Source organism: Trachymyrmex septentrionalis, unplaced genomic scaffold (assembly GCF_001594115.1).
Source record: "Trachymyrmex septentrionalis isolate Tsep2-gDNA-1 unplaced genomic scaffold, Tsep1.0 scaffold127, whole genome shotgun sequence".
NCBI lineage: Eukaryota > Metazoa > Arthropoda > Insecta > Hymenoptera > Formicidae > Trachymyrmex > Trachymyrmex septentrionalis.
In genome coordinates this window covers 1,032,306-1,051,093 of record NW_017304406.1, presented here as the reverse complement: position 1 = coordinate 1,051,093, position 18,788 = coordinate 1,032,306, and the positions used below count along the sequence as shown (strand labels likewise).

General features: G+C 32.9%; 3 protein-coding genes across 5 annotated transcripts in view; 1 reads left to right on the top strand and 2 right to left on the bottom strand.

The window, feature by feature from the left end:
- LOC108756423 (solute carrier family 2, facilitated glucose transporter member 1-like) overlaps nt 1-13,184 on the bottom strand; it is a 27,663-nt gene extending 14,479 nt beyond the window's left edge. Inside the window, exons 1-4 of one of the 3 annotated variants that reach the window (XM_018500204.1) lie at nt 11,349-11,473; nt 2,175-2,205; nt 1,666-1,725; nt 1,136-1,159 (exon numbers count right to left, since the gene is read on the bottom strand). In XM_018500204.1, the coding sequence (XP_018355706.1) occupies nt 1,136-1,159; nt 1,666-1,725; nt 2,175-2,205; nt 11,349-11,398 (165 nt within the window). In that variant the 5' untranslated portion in view covers nt 11,399-11,473. Of the gene's footprint in view, nt 1-1,135; nt 1,160-1,665; nt 1,726-2,174; nt 2,206-4,829; nt 4,887-11,348; nt 11,538-12,964 lie in introns of those variants that run through there. The other 2 variants (XM_018500205.1, XM_018500203.1) reach the window with 2 other exon arrangements.
- A 1,627-nt stretch (nt 13,185-14,811) lies between these two features.
- Nucleotides 14,812-16,377, top strand: LOC108756426 (GTP-binding protein 10 homolog). Its single transcript, XM_018500211.1, has 4 exons — nt 14,812-14,981; nt 15,069-15,372; nt 15,456-15,674; nt 15,746-16,377. Exons 1-4 carry the CDS (start codon nt 14,940-14,942, stop codon nt 16,345-16,347), a joined length of 1,167 nt encoding a protein of 388 aa, XP_018355713.1. The 5' UTR covers nt 14,812-14,939; the 3' UTR covers nt 16,348-16,377.
- Nucleotides 16,378-16,470: 93 nt separating this feature from the next.
- Nucleotides 16,471-18,514, bottom strand: LOC108756425 (probable tRNA N6-adenosine threonylcarbamoyltransferase, mitochondrial). The gene is made up of 5 exons (XM_018500210.1): nt 18,072-18,514; nt 17,559-17,817; nt 17,351-17,479; nt 16,845-17,195; nt 16,471-16,783 (listed from the first exon to the last, which is right to left on the bottom strand). Exons 1-5 carry the CDS (start codon nt 18,287-18,289, stop codon nt 16,490-16,492), a joined length of 1,251 nt encoding a protein of 416 aa, XP_018355712.1. The 5' UTR covers nt 18,290-18,514; the 3' UTR covers nt 16,471-16,489.
- Between the last annotated feature and the right edge of the window lie 274 nt (nt 18,515-18,788).

Below are 18,788 nucleotides of genomic sequence, written 5' to 3'. Positions count from 1 at the left end.
AAAAAAAAAAAAAAAAAAAAAAAAAAACAAAGCTGGTCTCATCTTCACCTTATTTTAGTTAATGATTAAAAGTTACTATATAAATAACTATATATGAATAGATCTTAGATTCAGATAGGCAGATATTACTCACCATTAGAAACAATTGTTATTAATTGTCCTAATACGTCGGCCGAAGCTGACGACACAAGATCTAATTTCCATGTGCCTTCATTTCTGCCAATAGGAATCATCAAGAAATAAAGTAAAGCCTTCAAGTTTAACAGCTCTTTGTTAAATCAGACATGTCAAACCAGAAATGTCCAGCGTCAATTTGTTATCCATGTTAAATATCTCACTGTAATCATGAACTCTCAATTTCTATGAAAGTAAAACCTATCTGCCGAAAAATTAAATTTTAGTCGTTACTTGTTCAAAATTATTTATCTGTATTAACTTGTTACAAACTTATCAACATGGATTAATTATTGCGTTAGGTAATAGGAATAACGTTAAAACAAAAAAAAATATTTAATATTAATTCATACGTTAATTTGCAACACAATCCACTCTTTGGTATTATTTTCTTACCTCACTCTTCAGCAATCTTAATGTTTTTTTAAATATTATTTTATCAAATTATAGCGCGAGCTCGATGTCTCAATGATACCCCTATATTCCTCTTTCCTCCTTAAATAATCACCAAAATTTCAACACATTGCCGCGATAGAACGTTATCTTTTGTGGACTTTGTGACGCGTTTATCGTGATACAACTCGCTTTTGGTAGGCGTGAATATATAGTAATTACATCTACGAGTATATTATACTTATTCTCATAATTTCAATTTAGTATAATAATGTAAATATGTTATTTTAATTGTCTGTTGATATAGTATATACATATTATACGCACATATATTATATGTATATACGCGAAATATATCTCAGCTTACACACATCCAAAACAGTATTCTGTCAATATGGACGCGGGACGAGACCACGATAATTTGCGAGTCAATGACTTTGGCGAGACATCAATAACATGATTCGTCATTGTATGCGAATACATTTTTCTTCGAGTGATGTATGTTCGATTGCAATTTACTTTCTCGAGGAACATCTACGACGAATGCGTGATAATAGTTGGTACTTACCCAATCCTTATCAGTTGTGGCGGGCTGCGAAAAAAAATAGAGAAAAAAAATTGAGATAATTTTATAAGAAATTTCATAAGCAAATGTTAAAGCGTTATCATTATTCAGACAGTTAATAAGCGAATATAATAAGCGCTCGTAAATAGTCCTGTAACTTTGAATGTTAATAGTATTTCGTTAATCTATCTATCCTACGGTTGCCTAAATATATTTTGCATTGAAGAAATATATAAAATAAATTATAATTTGGTAGAGATATTTGTTTCACTTAATTAATAAATTAAAAAGAATTACCTAAATATAACTTTGTTAATTCAACGTTGATTTGATAATTTAAATGATTTGATAACTTAATGAAACAGCGTTTATATAAAGCGATACGACATGGTAAATAAAGATAATATTTTTTAAATATTTCTTGAAATTTCAAAATATCACATTTTCTTATCATTTGATTACTTTGCGCTTTATCGCGCAAATAAACAATTACACTCGAGAATTAATACATATAAGTATAGGAGAAAGATTACCTTTGGTGTTGGAGCCAGAGCCGTTGGCGTTGTCGCCTGTTCCTGAATGTCGTCGCTTGACTAGAGTAAAATGTTTAACTATATCAATTTCGTAATATACATGAGCGGCGTAGGTGGAAAGCACGAGAATATAATTGAAAAATTGTACACAATAGTGATCTAATCTAATTTTTTAAGAAGTAGGAATAATTAAATTTTAATTCTCTTAATATATAAATATTAATCATTTAACACACACATCATAAAATAGTAACTTAAATAATTTTTGCAAATTCTGACTCTCTTATGATATTTTTCTAGACAAAAATAAAAAATAAAATAAACGTGAAAAAATCTTTATATTTTATATTTATACTTTGTGTTTATAAATAAAATAATACAACAAAAACAATAATAGTAAAACGTGATTTTATTCATTAAATTAATTACGTAAAATTTTTGCATTCTATCTTTAATTTCCGGTTATATCTTTATCGTAAGAATAACGCGTAGATATATGTATACGATACCTTTTCTTTTTCCACACCCATCGTATAGCAGCTTGAAAGAATAGAAAACAAACAGTTGGTTAGTCAGTGAAATTCTAAAAATCTTTGAGTATATTTGCGATATCTCTCTATGCAAATATGCGAGACCCAAAAATCCGCTAATATCGCTTGAAAATAAGAAAGAATCGTTTTACAGAGATAAAAAATAACTTTCAGAACTCGCGATAACTCGTTGGAATGTCTTACAAAATGCGATATCGATCGATTAAGAGCAGCCACTGTTTGCATCACTGCGCACATATGATGCAATATCAAACAAAAAGCTCTAAGGATGACAAATGCAAACGTGATGTAACTTATAGGTATGACGAAGGTCGTAACAAAATTTATTTCAACAATAATGTTAAAACTATAAAGTGAGAAAATTCTGAAATATTTGTCACGATCGATACTTTTATAAATCGATAACATGTGTATCTGTAATAAAATTTATTAAAAATACTATTATATATTTTATATTGTATATATAAATTCTGAATTACATCGCGACAGAAATGTATTATATACGAACATTGCATTCGCAGTGATGAACTTATTTTATGTAAAAAATCCCATTTTATTAGATTTTACTCTATAGAAAAATTCGATAAAAAATATTTTCACGTTAACATGAAGTTTGATGAGGTAAGAATTGGATATTGTTGAAAAATTGAATAAAAGTACAATAAATATCGATTTCCATAAAAATACTTTTTTTACGTTTTTCATTGAAATTATTTAGAAAAAGACATTAATAATACATTATTAGTTAGATTAATATGCAAGATATTAAAGTTAATTTGTACGGGAAACTCCATTCGAAGATTCCATCTGTCACTGTATTGTCGGTACAGGATGATATAATCGTTCCTTTATTCTTCTATTATTCTGACATATTTCTTCTTCAAATTCATTTCATGCAAATCCGATTAATTAAGCGAAGCATTTATCAAGCACGATCTAATAATTGACATGTCTAAACTACAAAATGACTGGCAATAAATTTCTAGAGAGGAAAAATAAAAAATAAATACTGTAAAAAAAATAATAATAATAAAGTATTACAAAAGTAATAATAATAGAAATATTATGAAAGAAATACTAAATGATCGATAATAAATCATAAAATAAATAAAAGAAAAATTTTCAAACAAATAAAAATTGTTTATACATTCTTCCTTGACATTAATTATGGCCAAAATTGTGGCCAAGATATTTTTACGATAGAATTAAACAAAACTGAAAAAGTGCACATGTATTTTATATTTTTTTATAATATTTAATATAAATACTAATTAAATCCATAATTAAGATGGTCTCCCTTTTGAAAAGTCTCATAATTGTAATATTTTTGATTAATCAATTTTTCTTTTATTTGAATTAATATCTCGTCTTTATTGAGCAATTCAATTATACAGCCGGATTAAATATATACAAAAAGTTCAAATTTTATTATGACATAATTACGCGATACTTTATTATCACATACGCTTAGAGGTAATCTCATTAATGTTATTGCTCTAAAATATATAATTTATCCCTTGCACAAAGAATTTCAATTAAGCACGCAAATTATGCGTAACGTATAGATTATTACATTTACTTAGCGGCGAGATAATTAAGTATACTTTTAGATTGAAAGGCACATTATAACATTTGCAAAATGTATCACGTATACCGCGTGCAGCACGATGTGATATAAGTGACATAATGGTGTCACGCAATTACAATAAAGTACATTACGAAATATCTTATATACGGAATCGTACGTTCAGTTTTCCGCTTGGTATTAAACCTTATCGCGATCGTCTTTTCAAAAATCGTATTTATTACACTCACGTTTGCGTCCGACTAGCGTCACAGGAAAATCCAGCTTGACCGATAGCGAAGGTCAAACATAAAGGTCAATAGATACACTTTCCATTTTGTTTGTCATGAATGCTACCATATTGCGATGCTAGTAAGTGTGAAATACGAGTAAACATTAATAGTGATATTCCCATTAAATTAGTACATATTAAAAAGGTTGTTTTATATAAAGTATCTAAATATAAGTGACATAATATAATCAACTTTTGACAATAAAAAAATATACGTATATTCTGTTAAGTAACGCGGCAGTTATTATTGAACTGTCTAAAATATTTATGTCCTTCTATATTTAACTTTGCTAATTTCATGTGTAACAACTTTTAGTACTAATGGAAGTAATCGAATTCACTGTAAATTAAACAGCGCCGAAACACTACCGTGTCTCCAGATCTTCAGAATTGAAACCGGCACTATCTTGAGGAGTTCAAATGAAAATCTGAGAATTAAACTCTACTAATGTTTTTTGTAGTCGGCAACATAGATGAATTTAGGGGACATTTTTCATACCTCGGTCATCAAGAATTCGACTTGGCGGAAATTGTTCGCGATGCGAAGATTTCAATATCTGACAGAAGCATCTGTCCTCAATGTTCGTGCTGACATTGTGGGATCGACGCAATTCGATGAACCCAAGGAGATGTCGAAATCGTCACGAATAATACATGCACCAAAACAATAAAATCCGCGATACGAACAGCCCTTCTTTTTTATGATCGGCAGAAGAATGATGTGCGGAATTTCGTGAGGAAATATTCGCAAACTCACCTCGCAGGCGATGCAGGTGAGAGACAGAAAGCGCGGACTCGTCTACTTTGAGGGCTCGATTCGATCCTCGTGTGACTGAATACCCCCCACGGACGGGGGTTGGCGCAGCCAGCGCGACCCCGTCGGCTGATCGCACAGCGCAAGCGCCCCAATGTTTTTCATCCCTTCATGAGCCACCCACGTAAAGGGGGAGACTCCCGCGCGAGTTAAATCGCAATTCCATCATTCACCGCGCGGGGATTTGGCAATCGATCGTAGGGACGTAGTGATGACGTCATGAACATCAGTAGGATTGCTGACCATCTCGAAAAGTGAACGAGAGATTGTTTAAAAAAAGTCAGTAGTTCTGATAATGAGAGAAATACATTTGTTACATCTGTTTTTTTCTTATCCTTTCTTTTTTGCTTACATAAATGTTAAAAATTGAGATTGGTCAAAAAGTATAATATTTCGGGGTTGCCACAGAAAATAAAATTCCTTGACATTTCCAGATTTTTCAGATGAAGGTGGAAAAATTTTCGTGACTAATATGTAAATTTTAGTATTTTGAAAGAGGGATTGTAAAAGAGCTATTCTATATTATTAAAAGTAACATAGGTACATTTAGAAGTTTAGTATAATAAAATCTTGAGTGCAAATTTAATAAAAACCAAATAAGTATTAAAAAAAAGGATGTTGTTATAAGGATGATTAAAATATTAAATGATAAAAATACTGAATAAAATATAAATTTTAATTATTTTATTAAAATTGTTTTGATCATTAAACTTAACTTTAATTTTACAATTTGAAATAAAACATATATTTAATAAAATATATAAATAATAGATAATAATAACAAAATTAATGATAATTAACGTAAATTAAGTTTCTCTTCGTGTTACTTTGAGTATTAAGTTCTAAGAGTAAAGATAGAGAAAATTTGGTAATCCGAAATATGAATATTCTTTTTCATCGCAAAGCGGATGTATGTACTTTGACGTATGTATTCTTCAATACATACATACTAGAAGTACAAATATTGAGACTAAAAAACGATCATTATTGACAATAATCGCGAACGGTCATTAAATAGTCGAGTTATGTAAGCGATTTATCTGTTCCCTAATAAGGAATCGACTATACGAAAGCGATACGAACGTCAATCCCCTTCTGTTGTCGCACCTCTAGAATGATAAGAATTTTATTATTTCACAGTATGACATATATATACAGGGTGTTAGTTAAGTATGTTGCCATACTGAACAGAGCGATTCTTTGGTTTATTTCAAGTAAAAAAGTCCATATAAACATGTGTCCTAAACGGCTTAGTTTCCTAAATAAAAAAATGTAAATGTGTAATAATAATCTGTTTATTTGAAAGAAATACGGCTTGAACTAGTCAAAAACTAGTCAAAAACAGAAAAACAAAAATAGGCTTCAGTCCTTCTGATAAAATTAAACAATTAGATGAATTGTTGAAAATGTCCACCTTGATACATCCATCGAGCCTTCTTCTCAAAGATTGACGTACACACTCAAAGATACCAGGTGTGTTATATGTATATTGCCTCGCATGAAGCAACTATTCGATTTCTCAAATCATTCTCATTCTGAATTGGGGTATAAACCAATGATTTCAGATGCCCCCAAAAGAAATAATCCAAAGGATTTAAGTCTGGTGATCTAGGAGGCTTCGACTTTGACTTTGTCACTTTGTTTACGGTTGTGCGAATGGTAACTCACGTGAAGCAAGGCATACACATATTTATGCAGGAAGATATCTCCAACGCAATTTACCGTTTCGTCAAACATTTGCGAACATTCACCTGTATTTCGGAAACTAAGCCGTTTAGGACACATGATTATATGGACTTTTTTACTTGAAACAAACCAAAGAATCGTTCTGTTGAATATGACAACATACTTAATTAACACTCTGTATGTACAATATATATATATATATATATATATATATATAATATATATATAAAATTTGTATTTTTACAATTTAAGAATGTAAATAAACGTAAGTAATCGCCTTTTGTACGATATCATTAGTCAAAGTAGTCACGTTTTATTACGAAATTATTGCAACACGAGAAAGCGTTAGAAAAAAAAGGAAAGGAGGGAATGCAAGGTAACCGCGTATGCGTGGGCTTTCTCTCGACACCGACATGCGCGAAAAAAATCCGCATCTCGCTGGCAGCCGGTGACGTCTGCAAAATTGTCGCTAAAAACTGGCACATTGCCCGACGCGATCACACGAAAACGTAACCGAGCATTCATCTCATCATCCCGGATGCGGTTGGCGCGACACTTGAAGAGAAAATTATATGTACGCACTCCCTTGAGCCAGCTGGTGACGCGTGATTCCTTATTGCAAGGAAATTAATCGACCGCGATGTATCCTGCCGTTCAGGAATTGTCCTGAAGAACAAGCTCGAGTTGTAAAGACATATTTGAAAAGATTTCTATTTCTATAAAAGAAAATAATACTTTTGCAAACATTTTTTTAAATCTCATTGATAATTTTGCAACCAAACATTTTTTTCTTTCTACCCTCTCTTACTTTCTACCTGATATCGGTTAGATTCAGTTGGCAATTTATTATATTTACGATTCCGTGGAGATTTCGATACTCGATAGGGTTGTATCGAATAATTTCCTTATCGTGCTCAATCTGTCATTGGATGAAGGATAACGAGCGGAAAAGGTTGTAATTGATACGATCGAGTGATATTACAATGATGCATTAATGTGTAATTAAAATCTTGGTGATTGTACACGAGACTCGACAAGTGCATATAACATGATTTATTGAATGATTCAATAGGCTCAAGAGGAGCTTAATTATCAAGATAGTTGAAATTCTTCACATTCATTGCACTATCTGATTTTGAAACGCTTTATTTATACACAATGGCTCGTTATCGCAAAGAGTTATTCTATAATAAGTAGTTTTCAAACAGAATTACTTACGTAAAGTGGTTTTAAAGATTCAATTTCTATAATGCTTGTCCTTACAACATAATAACAAATAATAATAATAATAACAATACAGATAAGAGTAAACAAAAAAAAAAAACATTTACAGAAAATATAAAAAACGCGTTAAAATTTTAATAGGATTATTATTATCTGTTATACAATCTATCAGATCTAATTAGAGTATTATGGGAATTATTTGGAATAGATATTTGAAACTCGAAATTCCGATTGGAATTGTTCAATTATTCTCTAGATTTCTATTGTGTTTTCTAAGGAAAATAAAATAATTCCAATCGGAATCTATTCCGGACAACTGCATAATACGAGTCTAGATCAATTCAGTTGCTCTTTCTATATTCTATCTCCTTTTTTAAAAAAATCACATGTTTCATAAGTGCAGAAGCCAGAAGAAAATGCCTCGGGTGAGAGGATATTTAGTGTATAATATATACATCATCGAGCAGTCGATAGCGAGTTAACATCGTTTCCCTGCGAGACATTTCGCTCGCGTTGTAATTTTCTATTTTTACGACTAAGCAAATGTCCCGCGCAGTTGCAAGACTAACGTCATTTTCACCGCGGCTTTCGTCAGATAAGGAGAGACGTAGTTTCTTCTTGGAAGGAGAAACAGAACCGATTACGTGCCTCCGCACACACCCACCGCATCGACCAATAGAGGATGACGGCGACTAAGCGTTTCTCTGTGATCATTAAATGAAAAAGGCCGCATTTTGATCCCTCGATGAATCGATTCTAATACTTATGCACGCTTTTTAACGCTAAAAAAATCGCCGTAATCGCATTCAAATGTATTTTATTTAAAAAAAAAAGGTATGCTACATTAAACAAAAATATTTTCTTGAATAGCACTAGCCGAATATTTACTAAATATAAACATATATTGATTTTCGATACAAGAACCATTAATTCGATTTAATAATCACCTTTTTAAGTAAATATTTATCATAAATAAATATTTACCAAAATTTAATACATTTTTTTCCTAATGTAGATATGTGGAATCAATAGTTAGGTTTTTCAAAAGATTCAAAATAATTTTCAAGTCGCGCATGCCTTTCGACAGACAATAGTAATCCCTGCTTCGATCGATACGCGCTCGAAGCTGATGAAACGAGCTCCATTATGAATACCCGATCGAAAAAAGCGTTCGATCACCTGTTGAAAGACCGAATGCAATTCGCGGCATGCGCGGATTACTGTGCGATTATCGCGTGTGCATCGCGGATACAGGACTATTTCTGTCAGATAAACGATACGATAGCCAAAGCAAAGAAAACGGGTAACCTTGCCGAAACGAAGCGCCAACGCCTCGTCTGTTATATTTCAATTTCTTTTTTCGAACCGCATACGTTAGCCGCGTTTCGTTAGCCGCGTTTAATACGCACCGAGGGCAAATTAATCGACTGCCTAGAATATCGTTAAACGCGAATCAAATGCGAATACAGAAATGCGCAACGTGCTTGTTGCATCACTCGCGGGCAAACTTTATCATGTCTTATTTCATCCAGTGGCGTAATATTCGATATTATCGATATTATTTCCGAAGAAAAAAAGATGTAGGAAGTAAAAGAGAGGAAAGAAACAGGAAGGAAAAAAATAAGATAATCCGATAGAAGTAAAGGGAAGGGGTGTTAAACGTGATTTTAGATCGTTACATACTTTTCGCGTGACGGCACTTGGGAAAAATAGTTAAGCGAGGAAGGCTTTACGGCGAGTTACGCGTGGAATTCTTGCCAATAATCCGACGTGATAATTATCTCTACAAGCCGAGCGGTATTCTAAGAAAATTCTTAGGCCTAACGTAACGCGAGTACAGTTGCGCGTTCATTAAAATAATAGTTAACGTCTGACGTTTCTTTGATGACGAGGAGCCAGAAATCGATCCTCATCCCTTTTCAGTGACATTTTTTTTTATATCGACATTTGTTTGCTATTCACATCGTTAATTGATATTACGTGCTTTCGATTGATCCTCAAAGAGCATATACAAATTACATAAGATTATGTAAGAAAACGTTTCTTTTTGATGATTTATACAAAATGTCATAATAAATCGGCCGGATGTTTAATACGTAAAACGAGACTAAGTAATGTATACATGATATATGACGTTATAAATCTTTAGAGTTAGAAAACTTTTGCTCAATATTTTATATACTTTTGTATTTACCCCACAGTCTAAAAACTTACAACAATATCACTTACAGAAATCTAATACTGGCCAATACTAGAAGACAATAATTAATTACCTATTTTTTATATATTGAAAATATATAAAAAATCAGTACCTTAAGTATTTCAAATAAGTAATTAATGTCTTTCAATAATAAATTAATCAGTATTAATTTCTGTAAGAGATATTACTGCAATATATTTGTAATGTTACTGTAATATTGCTGGAACATTGCAAATGTTGCTGCAGGAATTTCATTTCGAGCGCAAACAGTATCACATTGTAGCACAAAGAATCCATTGATTCCAAATATAGTTACAACTTTGCATTCAACGGTTCGATAAAGCGAGCGTAACGCTTATCTATTAATTCGTATGCAACGTGTCGCACGTGGATTTCATGAGGACACGAGACGCCATCTTGTAAACAAAATTAAAGGTCAATTAAGATCATGGGTCTTCCACCGAAGACTTCTACAAAATTTGCGAGACATGTCGTGCGTGAGAGCGCATGTCCGCCCACCTGGCTTCGAATAACCGCGAGATTTCGACATTTTTCTAAAAATGTTTTCCCGGTGGCGCATGTTTCGTTTCATAAAATATAGACGATCATCTTCGCGGTGCTACACACCTCGGGTACTAACTAGCTATAAGGCATCGTCTGTCGTCGTCTGGCGCGCTCCGACCAGCTCCGACGAGCCCATGTGAACACATTTTAAATGGCAATCGTTAGTATCGTCACGATTGACAGCGCAAGTCCGCGCAATCATTGCTGCGACATCTTTCGATATAAAAAGTAAGCCTCGTATTTTCGAATCCCTCCAATTGAATGATATATCAGTTCTCACCTTTGCTTACGCAACTTTTTAACTGATTCTACAATGCGCTTTTTGCTTTCTGCTTTCTGCTATTTTTTTACATCTTGTTTTTTGCTCCTTATCCGGTTTTTTGTTTTATATCGCATATTATGAGATAAAAGTTAACGAAAGAAACAATACAAAAATACATAGCAATTGCCGATAAAACGGTTGCAAAAAAGAAACAAGCGAGAGATAAAAAACAAGAAGAGGGAAACAAAGAGCACATTGTAGAATAGGCTTTACGTCGACGGGCTTTGAAAACAATTAAAGCATTTTCAAAAAGGAAAAAAAAAAAAAATTCGTAGCACTTGTATTGTTGCCGAAAATATTTTTGTTTGTTTCCAATAAATTGGATTTCGATTTTCTTATGTTATTAAATTTGTGTAATTTTTGTAACACGTGTTTAATCTCGAGAAACGAATTTATTTTCGTGTGTATTTAATTTTCGAAGCATAAAATCGCTTGTTCGATAAACGTATCGCGATGACAGCTTTACCTTCCTCGCCGAGAGAGGTACGGTGGTTTCTCTGGTGTATATTGGAACATCGAGGTCGCTGACGCTGCTGCTGATGCTGGGTGCACGCGAATCGCTGCGTCCTCCGAGCGGTACCGTGAGATGCGTCGGTCTCAGCGGGTGCGACTCCGCGATGTAGCCCTCGCCGAAGTCCTCGTCCTCTCGTTCCATCTATCGAAAACGCGAATTTAAAATCGCAAAGCTCAGTCTATCTTTTTCACTTGGGAATAAAAAAAATCAATCATTAGATTGATAAGTTAAAAAACGAGGTAATAAAATTGATACGCGCGCATCTTTCGCAGAGGTATACAGGATGTCCCTTAAGAAGATCGGAGCCGCATTGGGAGCGTAGAATGGGTCAAGGGGAACAAAAAAGTTTTATACCATTTTGCAATTTTCGCAATAGTTAACAAGATATTAATTACTAAAAATGGCCGAATATTAGTCTTTAATAATTTTTTTTTTCGAATAACTATCAACTTTACAGAAAAACTGTAAGAGACAAAAATTGTTTATTTTCTCCTCATAAAGTTCTGAGAATTTTTTCAGAATATTTTAATACCATATTTTCTCATGATAATAAAAATAAGAAAATGCAGTACTAAAAAGCTGATAAAAAATTCTGCAAAATTTCTTAGAGTTCTATGAGAAAGAAATTAACAATTTTTATCTCTTATAGTTTGTTTTGTAAAATTGATAGTATTTGAGAAAAAAATTATAAACCCCCCCAATGCGGCTCCGACCTACTTAACAGACACCCTATGTACGTTTTTTGAATTTGCATAATTGCCGTTATTATCAATTTTCTTAATTTTCTGCGTCGTATGTGGCGTACGTAAAAATAGCACGAGTAACGTGACAACGTTACTGCCTGTCAAGTATTTGGCCAATGATCAAGGCTAGTAACCCGATGACATACTCCTCGCACACACGCCTGCTCTTCTAGTTCTATGCTATCATTCAGGAACGATCTGTAGGCGGCGAATAATCTGACGATTACTTCGCCAAATCGATTCTACATTTAATTTACACACTAGACTTTAATTCCAAGTATTTATATCATTATATTTTTTATACGTGCAGAGTTTGAAGAATGCAATAAGGATATTTTTCATTATTTTTTCTAATATAAGATTTTCTCTTGTAAGATATATAAATCCGATGCATATAAATGGAATCGTTAACGCATGATGAAATAATGTAAATTCCAGTCTAGCTGAAAAAAAAAACATTGAAAAATATAAAAGGCCTGCAGCGTTCCCTTTCGAGAAACTTTCTAGTCGAACAGCGAACGCTATATAATATTGATATTTAAATCTCACGCAGCGTCCCGCTAATCTTACACATTTCTAATTCTAATTGATATAATGCAAAAATAAAAAATCTACATTGTTTCAGACTCCAATTGTCCTTTCTAAGTATACACGCTGAAGACTCAACATCAACTCGCAATGTCTTGATCTCTCGCGGAAAATAACGTCTAATAACGAGAGAAGTTTTACAAAAACTATGCTAATGCGTGCAGTGACAACAATAGGGACGAAAAATTCTAGTAATTCTAGAATTGTAAACTTGGATCTTGAACGACAAAGGATTACCTCAATAAAGTTCTTAGGCGAGGGTGGTCTAGAGTTCCGAGTTCGCGCGATTTCAACGTCTCGCGAATTCTCGAACGTTCAGTGGAGATTTGGCAGTGGATGCGCGTCGCACAAAGAGAGGGTGGTTCACGGAAAAAAAAAGAAAAAATCACGGGGGATGTTAGTTTGATCGGTAACCGGAATGCATCCGTGCAGCCGGGGGATGCTCTTGAGACTGAGCTTGAGAGGACGCGGCGACTCATCATCGACGACGTAGCCGACGGCCTCTGGCTAGATTTAATTTTAACGCTTTGCTTCGCGTACGCGCCTCCGCTGTTCGACGAATCCCCGAGTTTCATCGAAGATGAGAGAAGATCTCCAGCCCTCATTTCGTCTCTTCGATCAATTGATCTGCCATGCGATGCTCCTCATAATTGATTTCACTTAACCTCGGGATATGCATCGCGACTTCGTTTAACTCCTGGAGAATTGTTTGCAAACTACGATTCATTTCTCTGAACCCAAGCCACAATATTTGTCTCTCGCGCAAGTCGATCTTTTTTAAAAAAAAATCTAGAGGAAAAAATCTAAAGATTTAGAAAAGCTTATTGTGTGTGTGTGTGTGTGTGTGTGTGTGTGTGTGTGTGTGTGTGTGTGTGTGTGTGTGTGAAGCTTAGTTAATGTTTAGAATAAAGTATGCACATTTATATAAATAAAATTATCGTTAATTTTGTTAAAGGTGTTCAAGAAAGATTTTTTACTTTCTTCATTATTTTCATACAATTCTTGTTATTACGTATAATTTATTATATCAAGATCGCAAATCGGACTTAATATATTCTTGAATAATTGTCTCTCTTTTATACATGCAATTCATAATTTTATTCTTACACATACTCACAATTAGTCTTTTTAATGCTGTCATATGTTTAGAATATTGTAAAACGTTTTATGTTCTTCTTGTCTAAATAAAAATATTATAGATTCATGTTTTGCGTCAATGAAATATTTACGCCGCGACAAGTAGACTTCCGTCGCGTCTATTTCGACGTCACGTGGTTTATTTTCAAGGAGGAAACTAAATAATAAGTTATAGCTGTATATCTATGCTTACAGAACGTGTGTCTAAAAGATTTTTCAAAGATGATTTATGAAATGTTTTTAAAATATTATATATATATGAAAGACGTCTTACAAATCAGTGAACAATCGCTATTTTTAATTCCAAATTCTCGGGACCATAATTCCTAAAAATATGAAAAATTCTTAGTATTTTAGTTACTTTAATATATATATTTTATATTTTTATAACATTTCGTATCATTATATGCATGCTCTGTTACATTTTCAAAAATGGCAAAAGATACACATATTATTTAAAAAATAGAAAAATTCAAAGTTGTATAATTAATTATATTTATATAAAATACTTGGAAAAGTTGGAACACCTTGTATATCGAGCAACGCTATTATTCACACGCAGACTTAGATAAACAAACAGATGTTTTCGGAATGATATACGATATTGGCATCGCAAAATAACAAATATATGATGTATTGTACAAAGTGCCATTTTCATTGTTTGTGTCGCACAACTCTTATTAATAAAATTTTTAAAAAACTTAATTACTATTTAAATGTTGAAAGAAATATCTTTGTATAATTTCTTACATGACATACAAAGTAAATATTTTGCAACAGTAACAATTACTAATAATAATGTCTCATTAATCATATGTCATGTAGTTAGCTTCTAGCTAACAGAAATGAAGATTAAGATGCCATCTAGAAATAATTTTACCAACTTTTCGGTGGATTCAAGTATGGATCGACAAACTCGGTGAATAAAATAGTACGTTTGACTTGCTTTTTGTAAACATATATTTAACCTCCCTCGTGACAAATGATGCGTATATTGGCTAATAAATGCAAGTAAATTAGAATATAAGATTATAAGAAAATAGTTACATACCTCGTGCTATACAACGTCTATACAATGGTATTTTGGACACAAGTACTTTTAGCTTCAGTGAAAAAAGTGAGTAGATCTTATTGAATTAAGTATCAAGTGTGTGTATGTGTTACATGCATTAATTACTAAAGAAAATTTTTCGTTTTATCACAGCAACCGAGAAAATATCTACGTTCTAGATTTATTGACACGCTCCGTCTTCATGTTAGAGGAGGTACAGGAGGTGGTGGATTGTCTCGTTATGGAGGGATAGGAGGGGATGGGGGTAATATATACTTAGTTGCAAAAGATGGGCTAACATTGGAGAATGTTGCCAGTACTTTGAAGACCAAACGGATCATCGCAGATTGTGGAAAAGACAGTTCAGCAAGGGGAATTATAGGTGCACCTGGTCAAGATACAAATATTTTGGTTCCACGTGGTATTTTAGTATATAACCAGAATGAAGTATTGTTAGGTAGGTATAATTTTTCAAACTTTTTGCTTAAAGTTGTACAGTTATTGTTACTTTTCTTTTCTCCTTTGTTAAAAATCTTATAGGAGATTTAAACGAAGAGGATTCAAAAATATTAGTAGCCAAAGGTGGTTTTGGAGGCACAAAACAGACAGGTTACTGTGGATTGAAGGGAGAATCTCAGGTGATAAAGTTAGATTTGAAACTGATTGCCGATATCGGATTAGTTGGCTTTCCCAATGCTGGTAAAAGCACATTCTTGGCAGCAGTTTCAAATGCCAAGCCTAAAATTGCTAGTTATCCTTGTAAGACTTTTTACATATTTTATTAATTGCTCATTAATTTTGATCTTACAGTCGTGCTTTTTCTGTTGTAGTCACTACCATAAGGCCCAGATTAGGAATCATGAACTACAATGATTTCAGAGAAATTACTGTTGCAGACTTACCAGGTCTGATTGAAGGAGCGCACATGAATATCGGGATGGGTCACAAGTTTTTAAAACATATTGAAAGAACAAAGCTACTTATGTTTATCGTAGATATACAAGGATTTCAATTGTCGCCCAAGCATGGACATAGATCCTGCTTGGAAACTGTAGTCTTATTAAACAAAGAGATTGAACACTACAAACCAGACTTATTAAAAATGCCAGCAGTGCTTATAATTAATAAAATGGACACTGATAATGCTGATAATATTCTCAAAGAAATTAAACCAGCATTGCGCAACTTATCAAAGTATGTGTCTACATGTCCAGAGGAAATGCAACCTGAACAGGTGATACATTTTGATGATATTTTACCGATGTCCTTAATCTCAAAAGATAAAAATATACAAATAGTCAAAGACAAGTTACGAAATATATTAGATAAATATGAAGAGAGGAAACATGCTCTTGAACATGGTAACTTGGACTCCCGGCTAATGAACAGGATAAACCGACAATTTGAAGAGCACACACCAACCGTTGTATAAATTTATAATATAGGAAAATAAATCTTTTTTAAATAATTCTAATGCTATTGTTAATGTAATAATGACTCGAAAAATATGCAGATTTAAATCGAATTTTTATCGCAGGAGTTCGAGGTGGCACTGTATAGAAATTTGTGATTGTTTAAAGTCTATTTAATTTTACTAATTTACATTTTATGTTTGCATCTTGTACTCTTTCGATCCAACTTTCTCCGAATGATGCGTTTTTCTCGATAGATACCGTTTCGATTTCTTCTCTATTTCGAAGAACGTTTATGTTTGCCATCCACTTTTCCGCACCGTTCCACGCTATCATTACACCATTATCATTGCATAAACGAGGTGGAGTTCTAACGAATTTAAAGCCTCTTTCCGAACAAACAATTTCTAAAGTCTTTGCTAAGAAATTGTTGCAAGCCACTCCGCCGGAAATTACCTATATTGAAACAAATATATAAAACAAAGTCGAAAATTAATTAATGTAATCTTAGGCATACCAAAGTTCGCTGTTCTTGTGGTATCAAATTCATCTTGTTAATAAATTCCATTGCCCTTTGTGTTCTGAGACATATATGTTTTGCAAAAACCAGTTGTATGGCAGCGCAAAAATTATACACGTCGGAAATTTCTGCACTATTAGCAACATCAAAATTTTTTTTATCGAGAAATTTAAAACTTTTGCTCGATATACCTGCAAAACTAAATTGACAATCTCTTTTTTGTGTTAAGACAGGCTCGAAAAAGAATTTAGTTGGATCTGACGCTTTGCTTGCTGCACTTTCTATTGCCTGACCACCGCTCATATGCGAGAATTCTGATATAGTTGCAAGTTTAAGTCTACGAGCAATCTGCAAAATTTAAAACAAATCTATTTATTGTTATACATTTCATAGATGTTTTTACGAGTTCTTTCATAAAATTTTATTGATAATTTTTAAAGATAAAATTTTAAATCCAATAAGTTATAATCAAACATGGGATAGGCAAAAATTTGAAGATATACCTTATCCAGAATTTCACCAGGTGCATTATCTAATGTAGTACCCAATGTATAAAATTTATCAACATTTTCAACAATCGCTAATAAACTGTGGCCACCTGATACAAGCAAAACAAGATAAGGAAAGTCTACCTACAAGATATTTATATGAAGTTTCTTTATGTTTGACGTCATATATATGTTTTATACATATAATTAGCTCTTAACATACTTTCTGTATCATTCGGACAGTTAATGCATGAGCTTCCATATGATGTATTGGTATATATGGTTTGTTACCGATCCTGGAGAGATATTTGCCAAACTCATTTCCAGTATTAAGCGATAAGGGAAGACCTGGTTTTGTTGTAGCTGCAATAGCATCTATATGTCTTAGTCTTAGATTCGCAGATTTTAGTGCATCCTCACAAACTGTAGTAATATGTTGTCTATGCATTTTATCAGCAATTGAAGGTATTATACCACCATATCTATAAATGAAAAAGCAACTATGACTTACTAGAACAATTTTGCACAGTTTTTAGATTTGTTTTTAATGTTTTCTAATAACATATAAAAGTCAATTCTTATATATTAGATAATAAAACAAATATTAAGAATATATTATATAAATTTAATAAATCTAGATAAAAATTTTTGAAGTGGTTGTGATTTAAGTGTGTATTGAATTCATGTGTGGTTGAATTCATTCAACTTCATAAATAATTTGTAATTAAGTAATTACTTTAAATGAGTAAGACATTGCGAATTTATCGCCTCGCCCAATATCTTTCCTGTAGTATCTACGATTCCACATCCTGTATCGTCGCAGCTTGTTTCGATTCCTAAAATAATAGCTGGTCTGTCGTTTACAAATTTTCGTATCGCGTTTAATTTTGAACATCTAGGCTGGCAAAATTCTAATAACGTTTTACGCGATAAAAAATACGCGCATTTGGCCATTTCGTCTCAAAATAAATATCATGTGAGTTAACCAATACTAAGCAAACAGGTTAGGGGGATATAAAGTATACAGCTAATATCTCATCGAATTAAAACCGCTAGAGTATACTTTCACCAGAATTTTTGCCTGTACAAATTTATCAATTATACAATGCAAATATATGCTATTTGTTTGAATTTATCTGACATATTCTTTCACATTTCTCAAACGCGCCATGCATGCATTCTTCGAACATACTGATTGGCTTACCGAATAGGGAATTTTCAGTCCTAGAAGCACTTCTCTAATCACTCCGAAGACCAATCAGTAGTATCGGCACGTTCGAAAAAACTGTGCAACAAATAAAATTTCAATCCAAACACGTCGTTACGACATATCTCCATGAAAATCTAGTAAAAATTCCACAACGCCGCGGAGGTACAAGAAGGTACAGTGACATAGGATTGGCCGAATTTGAAAACATCGGTGAGGTAATCGATCGATCGAACCAACTGCCCA